Here is a 25242-nt window from a genome sequence, read left to right as displayed (position 1 = left end):
TACAAGATAGGTTACATAGTTAATTTCGCCTATAAACAGCACTTATAGAGAGATAATGACATCTGTGCTCTGAGCCAGGATGGTATTTTTGAGACATCAACATTACCTGAATGGCACATTTTACCAACTGCCATAAAATTACACATTCTTTTTGCACATGTTTTCTATATTGCAGTTCATACTTTTCACCATAAATATTGCAGATTGCCATGAAGAGAACTGAAGTTAGAATACCCTGCAGGTCTACTTGTCAAACTAATTCTTTTACAATGTAAATTCTTTTACGATCGATATAATATGTGTCCCTTTGTTTTTTTTTTTGTTTTTTTCAAATTTACAAGATTACCCATCATGTTGGTTTTTATATTACAACACAACCATGGCTATCATGCATGAAAAATAGGATTAAAATCACATGATACAGATGTTGTAAAGACAACTTCATCAACGCTCAGGGCTGCTGTAAAAAGTCACAATATTGCAGAAGGTGAAAAAAAATAAATAATAATCGACGGCATACGAATTTTCTCCGGCGAGATTGATGAGAACATTTGGATGTATATTTTGCATAAGGATTCAAGCTGTGATAACTTCAGCTAAATACGTGGTCAGTCATACTCATTAATGGGTCGCGTACTCATGCCAAAAGGGTGTACAATAGAACTGATATGAACACAGTCTTCTAAATACATACAGAAGTAAAGTATCATACTCAAGCTTCACGAAGCGCTGGAGGTCCGTTTTCCAGATGTACTTGATTCGCTTGTTGTAAAAAAAGCAGTAGCTGCAGCCATCTTTCAGTGGTCTGCTGCTTTGGTAAACTGTTTCAATGAACTCTTGGGAATGCTTGTCCTGCACAAAGTCGGTTAAATCCGCGAATCAGAAGAAAGTTACTCGTAATAAATTATGTATGCACTTTTTATCAATACATTTATTCTAACAACCTATTGTTACTTCATCTCACAGACACTACCTAACCTGCCACAAAAGGTATGCCTACTATTGTTTTGAAGATCCCAAGACATTGCCCCCGTGTTAGCAACTTTATTTGTTCTTACTTGACTAGTAAAAGAAGGACAAATCATACACCACCACTTTCATGCTAGGTTACTAACTCCATCGAGAGTACACACTACCCAAATGAATGCGGATCTTACTTTGAGGAGCACTTTCTGTGCCTCATCAGGATGGCAGAGCATGTGCGTCAACCTGAGCAAAATGCTTTGTTTCCAGGAGGCGAGTATTAGGGGGATACCGGCAGTCAATATGATGGCAGTCCAGCCAGCAAAAGCCCTTTTTGGGGACCATTTGTATCCTTCTAATGTCTGAAATGATAAGGTTGACACGTTGTTTTAGTTTGTATGTTGGTTTCAAAGTAGCAAAAATGTAGCTTGCATTCCAACAAGCATCTTATCACACAGTTGCAGTACAACATACAGTAGCCTACACACTTTGTTAATGGCTAACTACCTGATTTTATTTAGAAAGCAAAGAAAAATTGAGAATAAATTTTTGAAGCCATATTTAAACGTAATTATGGTATGAAACAAAGATACAGCTGTAGGATAAAAGTTGCACAGTATGCAAACAGAAGTCGACAGCTTGAAGCCCTGTAGAACATTGAAACACAAAACAAGCTTACCATTTCGTCATCGTAGCCCATGTTAATCTTGTAAGCACTTATTTTGCCCATGGTGTTTTGGTGAGTGCCTAAGCTTGGTCTCCTTTGCCGAGCAAACCGTCGTTCCAAATGGCAACAGTCAATGCTTGCAGGCGGGGAATGGGGTTTAAAAAGAAAAAAGCAAGCACAAGTGGCCTCATGGAATAAAATGGAGCTGCTATAGAGCTGCCAACGCGTCTTTTGTGCTTCACTCAACAGCTTCACCTTCCCCACTCCTTCCAACCCTCTTGCGGTTGTCCACATATTGACACAAGTCATACAACAAAGTACTAAAGAGCGATTTTCGAAGCAAGATAGAAATAAGAGCTAAAGATAGTCTTCCTATACCCTGGGGAAATTTTTAATAACAAACTCATAGTTCATATAGTTCATGTTTAAAACCTGAAAGCAGACATTTATCTGATATGTGTAACTTCCTGCTGTTAAATTATATATCCGTGTTGCTGATATTACAATGACTTGTTTGAACTGAGTCTACAACAATGTCTCAGCAGTTTAATGATAATAACTCATCAAGAATGTTGGCAAAAAGTACTAATCTACACAAAATGTTAAAAGACAATACTGACCAGTGCTGCGCTGCGACATACTTCAGAGACTGCATTTAGAATTGAACAATTTTTGTGTTCAAGTATAAGCTGATGTCAGACACCGGGAAGGAACATGGACAGCTGCAAGTTTTTCAAGGTACTTCCATGTTCTACATTCTTAGCTGACACTATCGACAAGCAACTCTTTCACTGGAAATACACTTAACAAGGAAAGCAAAAATCATAAACATTTGAGAGATACTCATTGCATAGTTACAGGGGTTATCTTAACCAAAGCAACATAGTGGTTAACACCGGTTAAAAGCTTACTTGCTTAAATCTATGATGAATGCATGATTTCGGTTTGTCGACGTCCAACAGCGTGCACGCTGTGTGCTGTCTTACTGCCACACATAGCAATCGGCACCGCCCAAGCACCTGTTGTAATCTTGGCAAGCGTTCTTATCTCCCAAGCTTGTACATTTCAGTTGCCTCACAGCGCATTCTCTCGTCGAGAGCAAGAGATAAGAGCGCGGTCAATTACAGAACGTGGACGCGTTAAGGAAAGTTAGCTGTATAGCATAGGAGAAATACTTGCACATATACTTTGAATGAAACATTCAAAAAAATTTTACTCTCAAGCACAGTTTACAAACTCTCATTCTGATTTGCATATTGACAGTGGAGAACATACACATGCATTCACACACACACACACAAATACCCACACATGCACACACACATCTGGAAAGAGGTCCCCTCTAAAAGTGCTGAATAATAAGTACATTTTATTTTATTGGTTGTACCGTTTAAAAAAATGCCTCCACTGTGCAATGATGTCACAGGTGCATGAATAATTGCAAAAAGTAAGCAAAGTAACAAATTCATTGATGAAGCTGAGCATGATTTTATTGCGATGTGCAAATAAATTAGGAAAATTCTTGCTCTGTGATTAGAAGCAGTGATGTGGGTCTTTGTCAAATTCAATGGCATCTGTCGTCAGCTCCCTTGACATGGTTGTCTTTCGTCATCTGGACAAAGTAAAGTGCTGATGTCACTTTTAGTCAAGACCTTCACGAGGGCTGAATCACGGTGCTTCTTGGACTGAAAGTGAACAAAAAAAGGCGATGGCAGAGGGCTCAGTTAAGTAACACTTAATGTACACTTGAAATATGTCCCCCTTAACCAACACAAACACCAAATGTCACAAGATATGAGTAGCTATTCAAAATGGCTACCATGATTAATTACTAATGTATTTTTGAGTCACTCAGTGTGCGGCGTGTCAATAAACCCACAATTCTCAGAAGTTACAAAGTTTCAGTTGATTCAATCGTTCTGTGAAGACAGAGCACTCATAAAACAATGTAGAGCCAAACAGAAGTATGAACAGGATACAATTTAGTAGACTCTCAGCAAATATAAATTATTTAGTAGAACTTCTGTTTAATAAAATTAAATGCCTCTAATATGATTGGTTTCATACTTGAATTCTACAGCTTCGTTCATCTCTCAACTTATTTTCCTGGTCCCTTTAGGTTTTGTTTGAGCAGAGTCTACTGTACTAGAAGGAAAAGCATTAGTTAACATACAGTCTTAACCCATTTATAAGAGGCACTGATGTAAGAGACGAATGGGTATAATAGACACCAGTGTGCCAAAACTAAAATAGGGGTTGATAAAAAAAATGCACAGTATGTGGTACATCGCTTATAAGAAACACCTTATATAAAAGACAAAAATTGCTCCCCAGTGCATGTCTCTAATGAAGGGGTTCGAGAGATAAAGGGCTCTCTAAGGTCTTACAGTAACAATTAAATGTGAAGAGGGAGCTGAAATCACTACATGCACCATTTTATTACAACTGCTGTCTGCTATCCTAAGCAATTCATGCTTGAGGTGAGATAAGTGTCATGGAGAATGTTACAAGAGGGTAAACTGCCACGGTACCTTTTGTGACTGACCATAAATGGCTCGAATACTTTTTTAATGCAAATATCACAGCAAGTATAGCATTCCACAGCTGTAGTAAGAATTTTTTCAGGTCAATTCAGTTTGTTTTTTTAAGAGTCCCATCTTCCAGACTGATACAAGGGCTTGATCTTCAGAGCCAAGCGATACAAATTTGCTCACTTGTTTCAATGTGAAATCTCCACGACCTTTGAGAAACTTGACTTCAGAGTCCTGGACTGGTAGCTGGTAGAGATGGCACAGTTCTCTTGCAGTGTTCTCAGAGCAGCCGAGCCAGCGGCCTAGTGTGGACAGAGGAAACTTGCAATTCTGGGAGCTGAAAGCCACCGCCATAACCTGCAGTGCTGTTCTGTTTGAAGATATCCTCATCAGATTACGATAACCACCGGTTCCATCATTTGGTAAATTCTATAACAGTGCAAATTGTTCATCTTGGTCAAACTATGTGGCAGGATGGCACACAAAAAAAGAAGTATGACAAGCAAGAGCAGAATTGTTGTGCCAGTCAGTTTTGGCATACGAAAAGCTAGACTGGTCCCAAGAATGGTCTATGTACACAGAAGTACAACTCAACTATATACAACTTTTTTGTTTTGCATTCAAGTTAATTGAAAACATGCATAGCCAGGAACAAAACCAAGCCCTCTGATGGAGAATGTAATTTAATCCTGCTGCTCTTTGGTGCTGTAGAAACGCCGCATCAACAGGAAGGAACATTTTCTAATATTGAAACATACATTATTGAATGCAAAGCTGAATAATGATTAATGTGTATATCTGGTTACATTAAGTTTTTGTCATGTATACTACGAAATCGCTCATTTAGGTCATTTGCTTTGTTCTTATTTGCCCAACACAGAGCATTGGCAGGCTTTTTCCGGCAACAGGCCTGCCCGAGTATTTCTTACAGTAGTCTAATCCTAACTACACTGGATACTGTGAAACCATCTATTTTAAAATCATATGACACAACTTGCATACTTTGTAACATGCATGAACTAGAAATATACCTATAGGCCCCTTTTGATGTGCACTCTATTTTATGCCTGGAATACATCGTGGCTGCTTTGCCTTGGTCTCAATGTTCTTTGGACCTTCAACTGTTGCTGATATTCAACAGTCGCTATGCTCTGAATGCATCACATGGTGTTTCCCCCTTCCACCGACCTTACGTGACATTCGTGATGCGGTGAATCGAATAACTAAACTGATGACCACTAAACTTCTCACCACTTCTGAGGTCCCTACAAATAACTGCCAATGAAATGTTATTCAGACCAAATGAATAGTATTTGCGTCAGTGAACACTTGCCTCCTAATAAGCTCCAAATGTGAGTGCAAAGCGCAAGCAAGAATAGGACGAAGGGCCTTGTAGTTTCTCAGAACTCGAACAAAGTTTCCTTTTCTGTGCGCCAGGCTTGTGTCCAGTGAAATCTTGACCAAACTGTGGTTCCTGGCAAGAAGAAAAATAAGCAAAACAAGACCTCTCTCTAGTAATTGATGAAAGGGGAAGCTAGAACAAGCAAATTAAATATGAAGGCATGTAACAAATGTTCCTGCAGTGAAATTTGTGATACAAATACAACCAGCAAATGATGCATCAGCAGTCAAATGAAAAGCTGGTGAAAATCTCGAGTAAATAATGTTTTAAAGACTGTTAGAATGCACGGACTAATGGTAAAACAATAAAAAGCAATGTCCTTTGTCCACTGGAGGGAGCATAGGAACATAGCTATTATCTTCCTATGTGGATATCATCCAGAAAGAATAAACTTCCAACAGTTCAATGAGTATGAGCAAAATGCATGAACATGAGCTACCTTGGCACATACAAAGGGACAATTTGGACTACTGTAGATAATGACCAGACCGCTAGAGATCTTTCGCAACATTAAATGTAGTATGCATTCTTTTTTTTTGCCATACTATGCTTCAAGTAAATATAATGCATTCCAAAGCTTTCAACTATATAAATCTTGTAGTCAGAAACGTCTTCATTCATGCAAGGCATGTCATATCTGCAATGCATTTTATAAGCTGAGAGACATGACTTTAGATCAGCCACTTTACACCATTGGAAACATACTAAGAAGTCAATTATAATCCATCAATTATCGCTGGAATGTTCATTGTCCTCATTTTTAGAAATACATGCCAGTACATGATACGTATGGCTCAAAATTTTGTGTACTTCTCTTTATTATGCTTTAATTTTCTTGTTTTATAATAATGTGATTGTGCAGGCACCATGTCCATGGTACATGTAATGCTTGCAAGTTGAAGGCAAACAGCCATTAAATAATTAAGTATGCACTCTTACACTTTGCCATGTTCAATTTATCACTGTTATGCGCCATTTAGCATACAGAAGTTCTATGATGTACATAATTCAAGACGGATGATATGGAGCTCCATTGCATCTTCAGAAACATAAGTACTTACTAAAATGCAATCGAACAAGCTTCCCAGCAACTTCTAGGAGTGCATCAGTCTCCTATAAACACCACAAGCACTTTGATGGCTGTCTACAGTGCTGCACACTAAGAATGTAGGGGCCAGCAGGCATGAGCCTCCCAAGAAATTAACCACAGATTTATGGGAGTACGTTTTGACGTCAACCGTGAGGAGTGCTAGCGGTGGGGTGGCCATTTTGCAGGTCTTGACTCTTGCCGCACTTGCAAGAAACTCTCTGTACACGCTGTGTCCGAGATCCGCACAGTGACTTGGATGATTAGAGACCTCTCAAACACCTCCTGCACGCTGGCTATGGACAGCTTTGACGGCGCATACAAACAAATTTACAAAATGGCACGACAATGATGTTGCCAGCTTGTGGATCATCGCAATAGAATGTTTTCTTTTTGTCATCTCACCTTATTTCCTTTGGAAGAGTCATCGCATGAGCTAGAGCATCAAACGATCCCAGGTTGTGAAGAATGTAGATGGCTTCCATTTCTGGTCTGTTCCCACACTGGTCTACAGCGAACTGCTGGTACTGAACTAACAGGCGCTTCAAACATTCCTGTAGGTGTTGGTTGTTGATGTGAGGATCAAAAGCATTCATATCTTCTTCGAAGCACCTGCGCACAGATGAAGTTGTCAAAGAAATAATAAAAACTTAATAACAGAATAATAAATAATAAAAATTAATAATAAATAATAAAAAAATAAAACCTGCCATTAGCCGCTTTACTCGGTCTCTTCACGCAAAAAAGGTGGCCGAGCTGAAGTGCAGAACAGACACTTTTACGTCCTCTTTCTTTCTTCGAACAATCGTCGAGTGGAACGCCTTATCTGCTCATGCGGTAGAACGTTCTAACATTGATTCTTTTCTGCAGGCGGTCAGAAATGAAGTTCTTTAATTGCCACGATGCTCAAAGCGTCATGTAAAGTCATGTACTCACTTGCATTCGCTTTCCCTTTGCTGTGTTCGAATAAATGGTGAAACTTTCTTTTTCTTTTTTCCTTTGACTTTTTGTGCTATGTAAGTACAATGTCAGCACCCGCAATGCTTTCTGCTATGTAAATACTTAATGTGAGTACCTTGTGCTATGCGAGTAATAACTGCCGTGCAATTGGTTCCCTTTCGTTCCTTTTGCATATTTTGCCAATGCCGTTGATTTGCAGAATACTAAGTCATGTATTTCTTTTTTGTTTGTGCAGTTCTATTCAATACTTCGAGCTTGTTTTGTGTTGTGTATTTATGCCCCACTCCTGCCTAAGGCCTCCATATGAGGCCGGCAGTATGTAGTAAATAAAAAAAAACAGGTCATGTTACAATGACCTGTGGATTAGCATCCATGTGAATCAATATTACATTGGCTGACATCTCTGGCCAATATGCATCATTTCGAGGCTGGTGTAATAGTGATGAGCCACGGAAAAGCCAGTAGCTTAAATATGTCCAGTTTGTCAAAGCTGAAAAAATTCAACTTCGCTTGATAACTTTAGGTGATGAGCTGATGTCCACCACCAAGCGTTACATGGTCAAGCGTCAAGTGCCAATTCATAATACTATGACATTGTAACGGCATTCTCCCTCACTTTATTTTTTAAAGTGACAGCCTTTAAATGCCTCATTAAACATGAAAATGGACCCTCAGCATCCTGCAGCATCAACACAGATGTGAAAAATCATCAAGCAATAACAATGCCATATGACATAATTATACATCCAAATGCCGAAATTTGATGTCCCAAAATGAATCACATGACATCATCACTAATCATAGAGGCAATGCACAACTGGGTCAGGGGCAGAAAGTTTGCAATGCTTCCAATCCTTGAGGCAGTGTAAAGTCATGCTAGGCACAGAATGCTTTTAGAGGTGGGTGGGTGAGGATGCATACGTCAACTGACAATGAGAAGAAAAGAAAAAGTGGCTATCCCCTTTAAATTATTTTAGGCAAATGCATATAGGACCTTCTGAGGTCTTTATTATTATTATTATTATTATTATTATTATTATTATTATTATTATTATTATTATTATTATTTCATTTATATATATGTTATAGGTTTGGTGAGCACCTGTGCCCGTGTATGTTCATACTAACTCCTCCCTACACTTCACTCTGCAAAGGCCGTGGGTTGTTTCAATGAACAAATGTTCATTGCGCAACACAGTGGCAGCATGGCTCCAATAGGCAACCTGGAAATGATTGTTTCGAGGTACCTGAAGGCTGAATAGACGTAAAAACGCACAGCCTGTTCCAGTATTTTGATGCACTCGCCACCGTTGAGACCTTGGATGGTCATATCCTGGCGCACAGCCCACAATCTGTCCCACACGAAGTGGTATGTGTCAGTCCAGCTGTCTCCACGACATGATGGTGCAATCCTGCAATGCATTAGAGCTGAATTTAAATACTACTTGCACTTTTTTTTACAGCAATTTTCACTTGAGTTTTTTTTTTATTTACAAATCTTTACTTGTTTTTTTTTTTCTCGTTTCACTCTTCCACCACTTTCCATTAGTTTTTCTGCAAGAAAGTCTATTCAAGCACACGCTTTTGTACACCAGTGCATTGTGGGCTTGCTTGGGTTGCAAAATGTATATGTCTCAACACACACACAGATACACATGTATTTTTTGTTCATCCACATTAATGCCGCACCCAAATTTCTTGCACAAGATATTACAGCAAGTGAGTAGCTCTAACTAAAGTCTATATAAATGCCTGCTATTGCCATGACATGCATTTTATACCACGTATATAAAAAGGAAAGCTCACATGCGCATTAGGTAAGCTGTTGTCTTGAGCAATACATCTGGTGGCCTAAGTTCATCGGAAGTAGCCTCCCTCTGTCCGGCAGCCGATCTGGAGAATTGCTTGATGGCTTTGTTCCTGTCAGCCTTAGGCCTGCAAATGGGTGTTCCATATCAACGTCACTCCTGTTTAGGTCAACTAATAGAAATAAACATAATCATCCTACCAACAGTCAGTGTCTCTCACATGTAAGATATCTGACAGCTGCGAAATACAGTCTTGTGGCGTAGTAAAAAATGATATGCACGAACTAAAGCAAGTTATTATAAAGATTACATTATTATAAAGTGTCTTTTATTTGAATTTACTACTGGACTGAAGTTTGCTCAAATGCTCATCATTCAAAATCTGTCAATAAGACGAGAGAACATTCGTTCTTCAACTGAATACTGGGCAGACACTTTTTTATAACATTTGTATTAAAAATTGCGCCAGGAAACCCCAAGTATTTCACACATGAAGAAAAACATAAACTTGCCAGTTCTCAAATGGACAAGATGGCTGTGCACAAACTGCACATGGACACAGAAGACATGAATTAGTGCAATGCATTCGTGTCTTCTGTGTTTATGTTCTTTTTCTGTAACCATCTTTTCCCTCAAAGAGTGCATTCGTGTTTTATGTGTCTGTGTTGTTTTTGATCAACCATCTTTCTAAGTATAAACCAACCTGCCCAGCAGCAAGTTTTATTTGAGTTGTACATTTACCTTAAGCATGCCAGATCTGTAAGCAGTATGTTGGGATGAAATATTTTAGTTCTTAGTTATTTCTAGATAACTTCTGCATAATTTCTGGCTCATTCTGAAAAAGTTATTTTCTCGTCTATGAAATCGATGTGCTCACAATGATGACATACGGTTCTGCTATGTGCACTATGCAATGGTCGTTTGGTTCCTTACATAAACCATATTGAGAGAGAAATGTTTATTCTGGCAGAAAAGCTGAGAGGCTGGCCTGAGTCCATTCTCTGGCCAGCTACTCAGCGTTGGGAAAGGGGAGGGGGAAGAAAAAAAAAAAGAAGAGCAAGGAGGTGTTGATGATGATGAGGAAGGGGGCAATGAAGCAAACTGATAAATTTATAGTCTCTTGTCAAGTTCTGCTTCTCCTAAATACTTGGTCAGCGCTTTCAGAATGCTGCATTGATGACGAGGTGGTACTTTTTTAGAAACTTGCTGCTTCGTACGTTTCATTCATACGGTGTGCAACAAACGTCCCGCAAAAAATGTGGCTGATCATAGCGAAAGTGGTGCACGTCAAATAGCATTTTCAACTGCACACTCGCTGCACGCTTTTAGTCAGTTCTGTAGCAACAGACGATTTGGTGCCCTCGCGACACCTTCTTGCTTCATTCGTTTGTTCACATTTCACATGCCTTGTTTAAGCATACCGCAACGTATGCTTTCACTGCAATAAACACTCCCGATGGCGTTTGCATTTCGCACGTTTCAACGATCGACGAATCACACACATGAAAGCCCACAATTACATCACTTTATACCGGTGTCACGCGGTAAATTACGATAGCGACCCGGCTGCGGCGGCTGCATTTCCGATGGAGGCGGAAATGTAGTAGGCCCGTGTGCTCAGATTTGGGTGCACGTTAAAGAACCCCAGGTGGTCTAAATTTCCGGAGCCCTCCACTACGGCGTCTCTCATAATCATATAGTGGTTTTGGGACATTAAACCCCACATATCAATCAAATTACGATAGCGATCGGGCCTGATACAGATCAAATTTTTTTTTTATCACGATTGGTTCCTTTAAGAAAGCGTCAACTCCTGCTGAGAAGTTTGATCCCACTGGGGCAGAATCGCAATCGGTAATGCACCGCGTGACACCAGGTCGCTGTAAACCAACTGACACCCTTCTGGTGTCAGTTGGTTTACAGCGATCCGAACTTTCACAATTTGTAGTGAGACGATCGTAAGTATCGTACCGAGCGTCGCTTTCCGTGCCATCGATGATCTCGAAAGGATGGAGGAGACGTTCTTTTTCACGCCTGGAAGGCAACAGTGCGCGTGAGCAAATCGTGCACAGACGAGTGACCATTCGAGATGCGGAACACACAACAGTCGCAGCAGCGAGCTCTCACCACTGGCGTTCTCGCGGCGGACACATGTCCACGCACGTCCCTGCGATCGTTGCCGCTCGAGGAGCATCGCTGCCATCGCCGTGCCCCGTTTGACGTCGGTCGCATCTCGCACGGCCTCTTCCTCTGCCCGCTCGCATTTCGAGCTGCCCGGCTGAGGATCTAGTGGAAGCACGGGCCTCCGACGCGTGTCTTCGTGGGCTGTGCGGGAAGTTAACGTGGCTACACACCAGCATACATCGAAGGCAACAGCGAGACGACAACACCGTCGTCAGCGTGAGCACGAGAGACAAAACGAAATCGAAACTAACCGGGTTTGGTTGCCAGATTAGATAAACGTACACCGTGCATTAGGAAAAAAAAAGTTTTTTTTTTCACGTATTTGTTATTATTACTAGGCTACAAGCCTACTTTCTTAAAAATGTGATTATTACAAGCGCTGTAGAGAACTTTGGTTATTGTCCGACGATAAAAATTACACGGTCTCTAAAGGGAATCGTAAGTAGCATGCGAAGTACCACATGGGTCAACCTAAAGTTCCGTTAATCACGAGCATGTTTTCCTTCCTCCATGATCACGGGCATCTTGCCCTATGCTAACACGTCCTTGCAACTGGAGCACACCATGAATTCACTGTAGTTTCTGTTTCTGTTACTCGTCGAGAACTGTACGCCATGTGGGTACACCGCGCGGGATGGTTCATCGCGCGTCTGCAGTAGGAAGCCTTCATGTGTGCGCGTCTCCACGCAGACGCGCGCACATGAAGGCTCCCTAGTCTGCAGAATCTAGTTCCTTGGCACAATCACGTGATTGCTGAGAGAGTGTAAGAGGGAAAGGCCAGAACGTCTTACCTAGACCCTTACACAAGCGCGAACGCGTTCTGGCGTTGCGTGGGTTATGGCGTGGGACAGCCTGTTGCGCATGCGCAGTAAGTGTGGTCACGCCGCACACTGGATCCAACCCCGCCATAAGCTGCTCCGCATCGAGTTTTGAAACAGCGCAACGCAAAGCTTTGCGTCAGCGTTGCGCATGCGTCGTACGCTGACCGCTTGTGGGCTCCCGTTGAGTGACGAACGCTAACGCTAGGTCTGCCCGCCCGAAAATTTTGCTTCTTCAACAACGGTTCTAGTTCACTATAAACAACACGAAACCACGAGTATGGCGACTGTCGCGCTAGTGCCTCTTGAGGATGACGTCACGTGAGTTCACGGGATGACCCACAGCAGAGAGCGATCAGAAGCGACCTGTTGAACATGCCACTTTCTGCCAGCAGGTACTGAGGTCTACTTCTGCTTAAAGGTATGCACAGGACAATTGTTCAGGGAAGCGAATAGCCCAAGGAATTATTTATTGAGAATTCCAAGAAATTAACTAGAGTAAGAAGCACACATTGAAGTTGCTGTAACACTTCCTGCCATAAAGGCCAGGTAAAAGCAACCCACAGTTATGGCAATGGTCATATTATTTGGATGGCAATGACTCTGCAGGATTATCAAGATAGTAATCCTGCAGAGCAGTCCTGGGCCTTAGGTTCACTGAAAATTATCAAGAGGAGTGCAACATCCTAAATGAGACAGCTACAAATCCACACAAAAAATTTATGAGCCAATAAAGATTGACAATTTTAAGCAAATTTTACACTTCACAGACAAATCTCAACGTCATTGAAAGAATTTATCGACACAACACTGTTCGTACACCTGATGTGACCTAAGGACCACTGAAGTAATGTGCAGTATTAACTGCTCGAAGGAGATACCTGGCTAGAAATATTTGCTTGAAAAAATAAAATACATTTCAAGGTTGGCGACTAAATAAAAACTCACACGAAAGCAGAAAGAGAAAGCAAACTGGTAAATAAATAGTACTGTATAAGCACAGTTCAACCCCTTTATAAGAGACATGCACTAAGGTGTAGTTCTAGTCCCTTACATAGTGTTTTTTATCAGCAGCATACCAAATTCTTATTTTCAGGTCAACTCCTATTTGATGTAGGCATACAGATGTGCCACACCTAGCTGTCTGTTGAAGCACTGCTTCTTATAAGGGCTTTAACTTTACATACATTCTTGCTAAATCTCTCCACTTTCATAAAATTAACGACACGGTCAATTCCACAGCATACTTTATTTTTGCAGTCTTGGGGGCAAGGGTTGAGGAGTACAACAAGTACTATGTCAGTTGTACCGGCTTGATGATGATGGGAGATGTAAGCAAAGCACGAAACCCAGTGGAAGATGCCGCTGTCCACATCTATTCTTTACTCTGGATTACTGCTCTTGTGTTTCCATCTTGTCCTCCTCTTCTTGATCCATTTCCTCATCATCTTTCTTCTCTGCGAACTTCTCGTAAACTGGTGTCAATGGCGTGATCACAACTCCTTCCAACACGGTCGTTTCTGTATCAACCTCTGTATCAACGAATGAAAGAGCGAAAATGCATAGCTAATCAGCATCACGCAACGGTAGAATGAACTCTCAAAAGCTGCTCAGAGTGCTGCATGCCTGCACATCAGCAAGGACTACATCTTGCGGCACTAACAACTTGTCTCGGAATCAGTAATGCATGAGCCAACTTTAGACATACAAGCTTCTATATTTTTCAGATTTTCACAGAAACAGATGGGACCAACATGCAAGAGAAGCTTAGTTTAGGCGAGATCATGGAGCTTGACAAGAATTCTCATTTCAAGCCCATGAGGCATACATAGTTCCATCACACAAAGACCTTTGTTAAGAATGCAACAGTCGTGCTCTTCCATAGTTCAATTTCGATTCTCGAACCAAACCTTAAGTGAACAGCTTTAAACCATGTAGAAATGTTGTATAATCGCTAACTAAGAATACAGGCAGACCCCCCTTCCCCATGCTACCACCTAATGAACAAACACCCTGGGTACAGACTGCATGAATATGCCCCACTCCAAGGAAGGTAGTTCCAACTATTAAGGAAATGACAGCCAAGCACTTACCATCTGGAAGAGCTGTGAGAGAATTATTTTTGCTTTCAAAAAGGAATAGAGAAAACTGAGAACAGTAGACAACGAAATTCACGAAGCAAGCAAGCAAACGTGAGAAGCTTACTTTTAGGTCCACCGATACCCAGGATACTCTTGTACCCTCCATGGGAAAGAATGCGCAGCAGGTTTTGGGCAGTCAGGCAGACCAAATCCTGGGAGAGAAAAACTCATGTCATCGAAGAGAGATTAGACAAAATTATGCAGCCTATATAGCATAACCTTGCCAAAGTGAAACCAACATATATCAATCAATGACTAGTGAAAAAGAGTACCAGTCCCGGGTTACAGTTATGTACATGTCTATGCATTTTGTCGTTAACGGCAATGATTGCTTTTATGAAGAGTCAAATACAAGTCAGAAGAATTATTTCTGTGTGCTATCAGAAACAAAGTGGATAACTGCGAAGCATAGTCACAAGATTCAAGGACGCTCAACTCTATTAATTGAAGCATGCCAGCCCACCTGTTGCTCGAGGCTCATGACAGTGTGTGCCCGGAAAGTGCCTCCCCCATCACAAGGGTCCGGTATACCCGCAGAGCCGGGCAGAAACAAACCCGCCGCCAACAGCTGCAACACACGCCTGCAGGCAAAAGATTGCAACATTTAGTAGACCCAAACCTCGATGTGACGAACTATTGGTTATAACGAAGTAAGTGACCAACAGCTTTGCCATAGATACAGTGTTACAAATAATAATTTATAACAAATTTTAGAAAATAACCAAGTATTTTCGCAGCAGGTGCGACTTTATTTATAATGAGGTTGAGTGAATTGGGTGTAACAGAACATCGAAACTAAACACGAGACCCTTTTTAATTTCACCACTACAGGCACAATTTCTAGAAGAGCAAATGAACGTGAAAGTCTAAATTTTATGTTTATGAAGAGTTCTTGAGAAAAAGTGTCCCAGTGACACTATGAATTTCAGCCTTCTTTTGTATATTTGCCACAATTCCTCAACAAAATGTCCTGCAAATTATTATGTTACATTCTTGGAATCCCTGCAATGCAATGCAATATGCCTTTACTGACAGCTTACGTGGGCCCTAGCAGATGACTCAATCCACGAGACATCATGGAGGATTGGCAGAGAACCCTAAGGGCACTTGCGTTTATAGTCTGGCATACTTTTGCTGCTTGATGAATGCAGTTAGCTAGAACCTTTGCACAAAACATTTATAGCGCAGTCCGAGCACCATCATTTGTTACGCAACACTGTGTAAAACTGCTGGTGAAAGAAGCCTCCTCATCTAAATACTATACACAAGATGTCACAAAGGGCAGAAAAAAAGTCACAATCGTCACCTTCTGCAACTTTGTTCATGTTTTTTTTAAACAAAAAAACTTTTGCCCCTTGAGCAGCCGCGCATGTCAGTGTCACATTTAATGACTGTGCTGGTATGCGGGGGCACACAGAGGTACCATGCCTCGGTCAATTTCGGCTCTTACTACAAGCACTTTTTTTAATCTGCGGCTGCTGACTACATGCTGTCTGCACACTCACGGTGCAGACATTAATGCAGTGGTTCTCGAATGATGGTCCATTGATCCCAAGGAGTCAAGCAATTTTGGGGGCCTGCGAAATCTATAGTCAAAAAAGTGTTTCGAGGCACACTATGTACCATGACAATGGCTTCTGATTTTTGGTACACTTCACCACATAACATGTTTTCATAGTGGCGTAGCTGACACATGTTTGTCCTTTTACATAAGTTGCTTGCAAAGTTCTTGCTACAGTTTTCTATGACATACGCGTACAAATTTTCCAGGCTTGCATACCTGAAGAGCAAGCATATAGGTACAAACAGCTTGAATGTGACTGCAGACCGCACAACTTACTGACAAGCTGTTTAGATCCAACTGACATAGCACTTTTATTTGACCATTCTCTGCCAGGTAAAAATACAAGACACCTATTTCATAAGCTATATGTTTTAGTTGAACAGTTTGACTACGTATGCACCACATTTGACAAAGAAAAGCAAGGTAGAGAGGAAAGTGCATTTACCTGAAAGCAATATTGATTGGCAGAGGCTGTCGGCTTGGATGAACCATGATGGCATAATGGGCCTGAAAATTAAGCACCCTAGATGAGACACGATCTTTCCTATGCTATTCACCAGGTGTTTGCAAGGAGGCTCTTAAACAACACCTCCTATGCCAAACAACATCCCCTATGCCTTCCATCTAAGACAGTGTTCCAATTCTGGACAAAATTGTAGAGTCTACACCAACATTAGAAAACTGCAACGAGTTCCGGTACACTGAGAATGCACCTGGATGATGTCTGTGTGACAAGATGCCACCCCGTGTTCAGAAGTGAAAGTGAAGAAAAGCTAACGTAACTGTTATTTTGCTAACTTGTTTCATGTTCAAACTTATGAAAATGGATCGTAGCTTACACAGAGGTCATGGGAATGCCTCTGCTGCTGTGCAGACAGCCATATCGGCGACATATGATCCATCAGAGCATTTCTGTGAGCCGCCATCCTGTTTGGGCAGTGAATTAGTCTGTACCATTTTTGTCTCTAATCCCATCTCCTCAAACCTGCCTATTATATTGGCAAAGTGATAATCGAAATGGGAATCCAGATGGCCGCTGTCTGTTTAGCCATCTACTCTGTAAGTACTATTAGAACACATCCAAGGCAAATGACAACCTTTAAGAGAGATGTGCGTGGTCCCCTACCAAGAGGTCAATTATCCACGGTGTGAGCGGCTGAAAGCCCTCAAAGCGGTTCCGCAGGTCCCGCAGAATGCGAATCAGCACCTTGATGCTCGAGTGGTGGGCATTCTCCTCGAACCAGCGCGAGTGCCGGATAGCCGTCAGGTGGTTTTGCTGAAGCTTCTGTTTCACTGAGGAAAGCAATGAACCATGACAGGCAGAAACATTAGAAGGCAGACAACAAGCGATTTGCATTGTGCGATGTACTACACAAATCTTAATTTGAACTAGATTGGACGCATGAATATAGGTTTGAAATGCAATGTTTCTCAACTCATCCTCACTTAGTCATCACTACTGCTGGCTTGTTTCAAAGAGTGATTGGGCACGCAGAATCAAAACTAACCAAGGTGCTGCGTGTTACAAAGGTGCTGCGTGATGATGATCAAAACTAACAAAGGTGCATGCGTGTTACAATGTGCTTTCTTACTTGGAAGAGATATGCGCGGGGATCTCAGGAAACTATTATAGCAGGGTAGCTACATGTGTCACATACCTCTAGTCCATAATCACACAATTTTCACCAAAAATTACTTTGTTAAATTACAGGTTGCCTCCTGCTTTTTCCGGACCACATCTTTCTTTTCCCGCAACAAAAATGACATGCTAAAGAGATGTCTGCCACATACCTCCGTGCAGTCTCAAAGGAGAGGTGACTGCTTTCGAGACATTAAACTAGCTCCAATATTATATTGACATCAACTAAAGTAAAACAACGCCCTACAGCTAAACAGATGGTTTATTATAGTGAATGTTACTGGATGAACGGGTAGTCTGAGTTGCTGTTTATATTGGGTTAATGGTGGTCTTTTTGCCAAGTAGCTTCAGTTTCAATGGCACGTAACTTTGCTACCCCCCCCCCCCCCCCCAACTATCTGCTTAATATGGTCATGGTAACTTTACTTAACCTGTACGTTTAGTTTGTAGCTCTCGGTATTGAAATTCAGGCAGTCTGAGTAAAGAGTTTTGAAACATAAGAAAGAAGACCAGGCCAAGCATCGTCCATCCTTGAAGTCATTGCAACCTACTTAATGTCTAACTACAGGTGGAATGTTAACCAGTAACAAATATGAAAGGTGAGAAGTTAGATAGAATCTCTCGATAAACTATTTAAGCTTCGTATGCTAGGATAGTCCTCTAACGATTGGTGCAGTAGATCAATATTTCAGTGCTTGTTTAGAAATACTTGCTCGAAGAAAACAAAACTCACAATGCAATTCAGGGTCCAACTTGTTGAGATTTTGATGGATTGTGCTAATTAAAACTTTGGCTGTGGCACCATCGGGGAGCTTGAGGTCAAATCCGGCTTCTGTCATTTGATGCGTCAGTTCTGAAGAGAGAGTAAAAAAAAGTTATTACCCAACAGTGGAAAGGTTACAGTGGGCATGGACATTTCCTGGGCAATGAAATGTTTCTCGAGCTTACTTTTGAGTATACATGCCACAGAAGAAATAGAAAAAAAAAGAACAGTGACAAAGTATGCACACCACAAAACAAATTTCAAACTCAGTGTGACATATATTAATTTTAACTGTTGAGGTTTTACACATCAAAACCACATGATTATGAGGAATGGTGTAAATGAAGGGCTCCAGGAATAAAGACCATCTGAGGGTTCTTAAACATTTACCTGCATCTAAGTACAAGAACCTCAAGCATTTCGCCTTCATCAAAGCACGAAAAGAGCGACATCTCTTTACTGAAGCAGTCGACTGTTTACTGTACCTTGATACAAGAAAGCTGGCACAATGAAAATTATTTTTCGGCAGCTATAGCACTGTTTAGCATAGATGCACCCATGTTGATGCTTTGAACTACATTGTTATCCTGAAGACTTACATCAACGAATGATTAAAGATACCCTTGCGGTAGCTGTAGTTGTTAATAATGAGAACGTAATCAGAAAAAGTGGTAGCACAGCCAGAAGAGCGTTGAGAATTTGACAAGAACTTGGGCTAGTGTTGCCGTCTCACCGAACGTTAACAGTTATTGAAAGCCACAGCTGGACTCAAGGGAAATGCATCGTGCACTGTGGATTCCCTGTAGCCCGGCCACGTTTTTTTTTTCTTTTAGGGCTGAGTGTAAGCGGGGAACATGGTGTTACAGCCAGCTGAGGCAGGTGCGCGTCATAGAGCTAATTTTGGTACTGATGCATGTTATGAGTGAGGAGTGGCTTTACAACACACGACCAATGTCGCCTCGTCACGGTGTGTAAAGGCATCTCAAAATTGCACCTCTGCTACTGTAAACATGCTGAATGGGACAGATGCATTGCAGCAGCTAATGTGAAGGCCACCCGATCATGGCATATTACTTAATTTTATTTCTCCCATAAGGCGACACCTCCCCGCCAGCCAAGAGCACTGCGAGAGGAAAATGCATGATAAAAAACGCAGGTTTGTGAATTGTTAAGAGTATTTGATTGTGGCACAGGGGATACTGTGCCTGGCATCTGTTGTCGTAGGCCAAGAGGCCACTGGTTCAACTACCGTTTATGGAGCTTTTTTTTTTTCCTTTGCCATCTGATCGTGTGACTTTTTTTATTGCCATTTCTGTGACAGAAATCTGTCCCTGAAGACTGGTGAACACCGACATAAAATACTTTTGGGTTAAAATAATTCCCAGGGTTACGCACAACAACGACCAACCATAGATCATAGATGTGGAAAGAAGAACGAAAAAAAGTGGGGGGGAATCTTGCTGGTGTAACTAATTCAACAAAAAATATTTATAAAAAACAAACTACAGAAGGTGACCACGGGCCTTGAAGACTAGACGAAGATTACTAATAGTCTGGTATGGTAGAAAAACTCATAAATGAGAATGAAGGCGCATTGAACTACTTCATAAACAAGAACTCAGAGGCAAATACATGCAGCAAGCGAGAAGAGCAGCATTTTTCCAAGAACTGAACAGGATGACATGTTGCGATTACGTTGAGGTCTGAACATCAAATGTGACTGAAAACATTATCTTACTTAAACTGGAATCCATAGCCTTGATGTCTTCCTGGACTTTGTTTGCCAAAGCTTGGACCGCTTCACCTGAAGAACGCACAAGCAAAAAAATGAGAATTGTCGTTAGCACACGTGGTTTTAAATATGTGTATTAGATGGCAAGGTTCAGCAACCTTTTACTGCTGCATGCATTAGTGGCCTGCAGTACCATAGGAGCATTTGGACTAATTTCATAGATGCAACTTGTGGCGTGCTTTGTCACTTCACTTATAGCGGCAATTGTACCTTCAAACAAATGAACAACCTTTAAACACAACCTACACGTTTTCTCAGCAAGTGGAAGAGGAAGCTACCTACCTGTTGGAAGTGTCTTGAGAATGACGACAATATCTGCGACGTTGTTGCCAATCATCATGGTGCCTTTCTTGAAGGATCCCACTTGACGACTTTCTTCAATTTGCTGAAAACGTTAAAAAGTTTAGAAGGCACTACAACGAAGCTTTAAGATTGTTAAAAACATTTCTTTTCCACAATTCAATTTCTCACTCCTTAACGAAATGACTGAAACTGACACAGGCATCGAGAGTTTTCGGAGAAACGATAAGAGTGTCCAGCACAGACTGAATCTTGTTCATGAGGTTCAGAATTGATGTCTGCTCTGCTGATGTAGGAGTCAGGTCCTGGTTTTTCTTCAGGAGGGCCTGCAAGAGTAACAAATGGGTAGGGCTCAGTTATGACACGTGAACATAATGCTAATACGACTGATAAACAGTAAAAGTAAAAAGTTTCACCTGAGTAAGGGCATTATCATCGGGTGGCGGTTTCACCTTTTGAAAATTCTGCTCACACTGCAACAGAGATGAGCAGATCAATCAGGGCCTTACAAGAGCAGGTTGCACATATAGTGACCGTACCATACCCTATACAGTTGAAACATTTATAAGAGACAATGAAATAGACACCAGTATGCCGACTACATTGAAATGTGTTGATAAGAGGGCATATACATTATACCCCAGATAACACCTCAAATAAAATACAAAATTGTTCCCCGGTACATGTCCCTTATATAGGAATTCAACTGTAATGCCTTACTGACTATATAACATGACTACATAGGTAGAGCAAAGTACTGGCTTTCAAATGTAGTAATGAAGACACTACCAGGGTTGTTGCGAGCGTTCAACTAGAGTATCATGCACCAACTGACTTAGTGCCCTCGGTTATTCGATTCTAGATCCACACGAGCGATTTCACCAAGTATTTTCAGACAACTTAGAATGGGAAGAAATACAGAAGAGTGTTGCTTAGGACGACTGCCAGTTGGGCTTGTTAGTAAAGGTTCATGATGAAACAAGTGCAAAAAATACACACACTCAGAGAGGACACAGACAAGCGCTTACTAGCAACTGAAAATTTTATTTCGAAACGAACACTAATAAATACATCACACGCATGTACGTCATTCCCGGCTTCCCCTGTCATCATCATCAACGTGAGATAACACGTTGGACGTCACACAACCCAGTGTTTTTTGCTTTTTTGTTTTACGAGCTTTTTTCTGTTTTACTTTTTTTTCTTAGTTTTTAACACGTGTTTGTTTCCGGTTGTGTGCCATAGATTATGGGAGTGCATATTTTCTTATATCACGTTGTTGATGATGACAGGGGAAGTCGGGAATGACGTACATGCGTGTGATGTATTTATTAGTGTTCGTTTCGAAATAAAATTTTCAGTTGCTAGTAAGCGCTTGTCTGTGTCCTCTCTGAGCGTGTGTATTTTTTGCACTTGTTTCATCATGAGTTGTTTACACACAGTTTTTTTTTTATATTAATACAGTGTAAAGAAAGGGTTGTGTCCAGTTATTGGGGCCGTTTCTTCCGGCAATGTATGAACAAAGTGGCCCAGAAGAGCATGCTTTAGTGAGTTTTTGGTGACAAAAGTGGTAAAAGACATAGACATCTTTATCATTACATAATCCCTAATAGCATCTGAAACAGCGGGATCCATAGAGCAACGAAAAATGGGACCATGAATGTTTAAATAAAAGTACACCAAAGGGAAGCAACAAGTTTAGACTGATAAATTACAATTTAAAGACTTTAGCATCATTATTATCACCAGCATAGCTGAATTAACAGATGAGAAAAACAGTGCCAAAAATATCACTTTTGAATTTCCCACAAAATACTCAAACGGTGACATAATGGATTTCAAAGTGCATTCATGTATTTTATCCACAATAAAATTTTCACAAACTTTGTGCGTTAGGCCTCTGGCTCTTTAAGTGGAGGATGTGCTTCATTTACTCAAATTAATAACTACCTAGGCTTCAGATGACATCACAAAAATCTATAGGGTCAGGCTAACTGGTGTGAATTTCAAGGTGGGGTGCTTTCTTTTTTTGGCACATTTTCTCACTTACCAAGCGATTCCTTGCAGCAAGCGTGATGTCCTTGGTATCGCAAAAGAGTAATTTACTAATATGAGAAAAACCATTTTTCTCTTTGAAGCCCCTTGAAACTTTGACATTCATTGATTGGGGGTAAATTATTTGGCTGCAGATTTATAAAGGATTTTGGCATAGCGCTCGTGTCCTTTGTGTCTTTCTAGTCTCTGTGTCGTCGTTCTGTTCTCACGCTATAACTATCGTCATGTCATACCAACTAGCCCAAGCTGCCACACTTATAACACTGAAGGCGCAGAAAGTCGACTGCTTACCACGTAGTAGTCAAACGGCAGGTGCGGAACAAAAACTTTCGGTTTGAACATCCCTCCTGGCCGACCAGCTCTTCCCCTTCCTCTCATTCCGCCTCTCATTTCGATGAACCTGGAGACACAATCAACACAGATGATGTACTTGACTAGAGTTTAAGAACTAGCTCCAAACAGGCCCTAAACATGTGCGAACACGTCGTTTTCTTATCTGACGACTGCCCAATACACAACGCATTGTTGCGTTCACAAAACGGCAACCGATCATACATAAAAAAAAATAAATACCTGTAAAGGCCCTCAAAGAGGACATAACATTGGGGGGGGGGGGGGATATTCCAATAAACTAGAGCAGAATGAGTGAAACCTAAACAAAATATACACGCCTGATACACAGTGTTAACGAAAAAAAAAAACAATAAATGCAAAGTGCATCATAATTCGCAGTGGAAACACTAATTAGACAAAAGCGGTAAAACGTGATAAAAAAAAAGGATGCTCACTCAAACTTACGGAACATAAAAGACAAAACTCGTATAAAAATACACAAGCCCACGAAATCAATGCAGAATCGACACGCCGAATGATGAACAGCGAAGAAGTGGAACAGAAAAGGAACTCTACATAGTAAAAAAATAAAAGCAATAAAGCAAAATTTCCCTCAAATTGTGATCGGGCAATTCCATCTTCACATTGGTGAGCCACAAGGAACATCCCAGCAAGCACCAGCGTAAGCCACAAGTAACATCACACGCGAAAAGTTTCAAACGCTCAAGTTCGAAACCTATGAGTTGCAAGCCCCTTTCGAAACCGAGAAATGATACGCACTTCTACAGTCTCCGAGCATTGGAGCTTTAGCGCGCCGCATATGATTAAAGAGAACGGCACACATGCAAGTGCGCGGATGTATGATCGAACGAGAAGGGCGACCGCCATTCGCCGGCCGGCGAGCCGCTAGGCATAGGGGCGAACATTAGCAGCGCTCAAAAAACGAGTATGCGTCACAAGTTTACTAGGCTAGTAACGACGAGCACGACTTTTAATTTCTACGAATTTACAGAACGCACCAGTAAAACGTGTACTAACCTTATTCGACTGCACCTGATGACAACGACAAAGGCGACGCCGACACTCACACTCGCACAAACCACACTAACTTCCAAGTAGCCTACGGATTGGCTTCCTACTAGTTACTCGTAAAAAAAAAATGTCTCAAAAACAATTGAGTAATACCAAAAGTTAGCAATAATTTTAGTTATCAATGTATGCAGTTTAAATGTGACTAAAACGTTTAAGTAGCGCATTTAAACTGAACATTTGCAGTGTTGAGCCTCCAAGATGTAAAAAAAAAAGCGCCATGGCAATCTCAAAGGCTTCACTTGCTGTTGTGTGTGTTACATTTGTAACGTCAGATGGCAGCACACAATATTGTTTTGTAGGGTGCCTTGATGTCCGCGCGCTCAAGCGGGGGCGCGCGTATCGAGGCACTCTATTGTTTTGTTGTCTGGCTGTTGCAAACGTGATAACTCGTTTTGTGTGTGTGTCATATTTTGTTTTTCTCTGTCTCTCTCTCTTTTATCTACGTCTCCCTTCTTTAAGTTCTTTTCTTTCCTCTTTTTTGTTTTTTTTTCTGGTTGAGACAGTTGAGAGCTGCCTGCTCGTTACAAAGGGCAGGACCACAATCCATTAATTGTTTTTCAACATTCTTTTGTTGCGCTCTTTATCTTATCACCACTATTTCTCTCTCTGTTTTTAATAAATAACATTAGGCGTCCGTTGCAAAGTGTACGTGAACAAGTTCAGTTGTAAGTGTTCTCTGGTTCAGCCGGGTCTGCTGGTTTAGTGTCGTCTGCGCGATGAATGGCTTCGGTGTTCGACATCGCAACTTTCTCTGTATAACACTTCATTTCTTCCGTCTTCTGCCTCGGACTCGAACGGAAGCAAAATGATGTAGACAGTACGAACTCGTTAAGTGTTACAGATTTAGAGGAATCAGCGACGCTTGCGCAAAGTTAAGCAGCTGGCCTTGCGTCCTGTTAGCGCGCTTTTTGTTGTTTACATCTTCTTTTCCCTTGAACATGCGGGCCGCCGCATTAATCAATTCTCAGAGCGAATTGAAGATGTAGGAAGCGCTGGCCAATCACTGGGGCTAGAGGGCCGCAAAACAGAATAATGAAGTCGTAGCGGAAGGGCCTATAGCGCGTCCCCAGCGAGCGTGATCCTTTTGTCAAACAACGATGCGTCAAATGGGACAGCGCGCTGGGAATGCGATGCGTGTTCCGC

The 25242-nt window shown here is 41.3% G+C and overlaps 3 protein-coding genes across 3 annotated transcripts in view; all 3 read right to left on the bottom strand.

Moving 5' to 3' along the window:
• The window catches only part of LOC119171986 (polyamine-transporting ATPase 13A3-like), a 35896-nt gene extending 33254 nt beyond the window's left edge, over positions 1-2642 (bottom strand). The window contains exons 1-4 of the mRNA XM_037422919.2: positions 2542-2642; positions 1643-1766; positions 1158-1325; positions 713-852 (exon numbers count right to left, since the gene is read on the bottom strand). Coding sequence (XP_037278816.2) covers positions 713-852; positions 1158-1325; positions 1643-1693 — 359 coding nt within the window. The 5' untranslated portion in view covers positions 1694-1766; positions 2542-2642. The remainder of the gene's footprint in view (positions 1-712; positions 853-1157; positions 1326-1642; positions 1767-2541) is intronic.
• Positions 2643-3098: 456 nt separating this feature from the next.
• On the bottom strand, positions 3099-11825 carry LOC119171985 (SAC3 domain-containing protein 1). The gene is made up of 8 exons (XM_037422918.2): positions 11546-11825; positions 11390-11452; positions 9417-9545; positions 8858-9022; positions 7056-7262; positions 5495-5635; positions 4345-4531; positions 3099-3315 (listed from the first exon to the last, which is right to left on the bottom strand). The coding sequence occupies exons 1-8, from the start codon at positions 11776-11778 to the stop codon at positions 3211-3213; spliced, it is 1230 nt and encodes a 409-aa protein (XP_037278815.2). The 5' UTR covers positions 11779-11825; the 3' UTR covers positions 3099-3210.
• Positions 11826-13654: 1829 nt separating this feature from the next.
• Positions 13655-24180, bottom strand: LOC119171984 (interleukin enhancer-binding factor 2 homolog). The gene is made up of 12 exons (XM_075892782.1): positions 24046-24180; positions 22966-23074; positions 21036-21092; positions 20817-20945; positions 20602-20704; positions 20266-20331; positions 18498-18617; positions 17252-17418; positions 16571-16632; positions 15025-15142; positions 14626-14713; positions 13655-13952 (listed from the first exon to the last, which is right to left on the bottom strand). The coding sequence occupies exons 2-12, from the start codon at positions 23062-23064 to the stop codon at positions 13813-13815; spliced, it is 1149 nt and encodes a 382-aa protein (XP_075748897.1). The 5' UTR covers positions 23065-23074; positions 24046-24180; the 3' UTR covers positions 13655-13812.
• Positions 24181-25242: the final 1062 nt, after the last annotated feature.

This window comes from Rhipicephalus microplus, chromosome 4, assembly GCF_043290135.1.
Source record: "Rhipicephalus microplus isolate Deutch F79 chromosome 4, USDA_Rmic, whole genome shotgun sequence".
Taxonomy (NCBI): Eukaryota; Metazoa; Arthropoda; class Arachnida; order Ixodida; family Ixodidae; genus Rhipicephalus; species Rhipicephalus microplus.
Note: the sequence above shows the minus strand (reverse complement) of the source record. Positions and strands in the feature narration are given on the sequence as shown.

What these genes read in the sequence shown, in the direction of transcription:
- LOC119171985 (XM_037422918.2), bottom strand. Translation starts at nt 11,778, where the DNA reads ATGCTGGTGTGTAGCCACGTTAACTTCCCGCACAGCCCACGAAGACAC. An exon ending in CCGCCGCGAGAACGCCAGTG is followed by an intron (nt 11,453 to 11,545) that starts GTGAGAGCTCGC and finishes GTTGCCTTCCAG; the next exon opens with GCGTGAAAAAGAACGTCTCC. An exon ending in CATTTGGAGCTTATTAGGAG is followed by an intron (nt 4,532 to 5,494) that starts GCAAGTGTTCAC and finishes ATCTTCAAACAG; the next exon opens with AACAGCACTGCAGGTTATGG.
- LOC119171984 (XM_075892782.1), bottom strand. Translation starts at nt 23,064, where the DNA reads ATGAGAGGCGGAATGAGAGGAAGGGGAAGAGCTGGTCGGCCAGGAGGG. An exon ending in TGCCGTTTGACTACTACGTG is followed by an intron (nt 21,093 to 22,965) that starts GTAAGCAGTCGA and finishes TCTCTGTTGCAG; the next exon opens with TGTGAGCAGAATTTTCAAAA. An exon ending in GGCTATGGATTCCAGTTTAA is followed by an intron (nt 18,618 to 20,265) that starts GTAAGATAATGT and finishes CTCTCTCTTCAG; the next exon opens with AACTGACGCATCAAATGACA.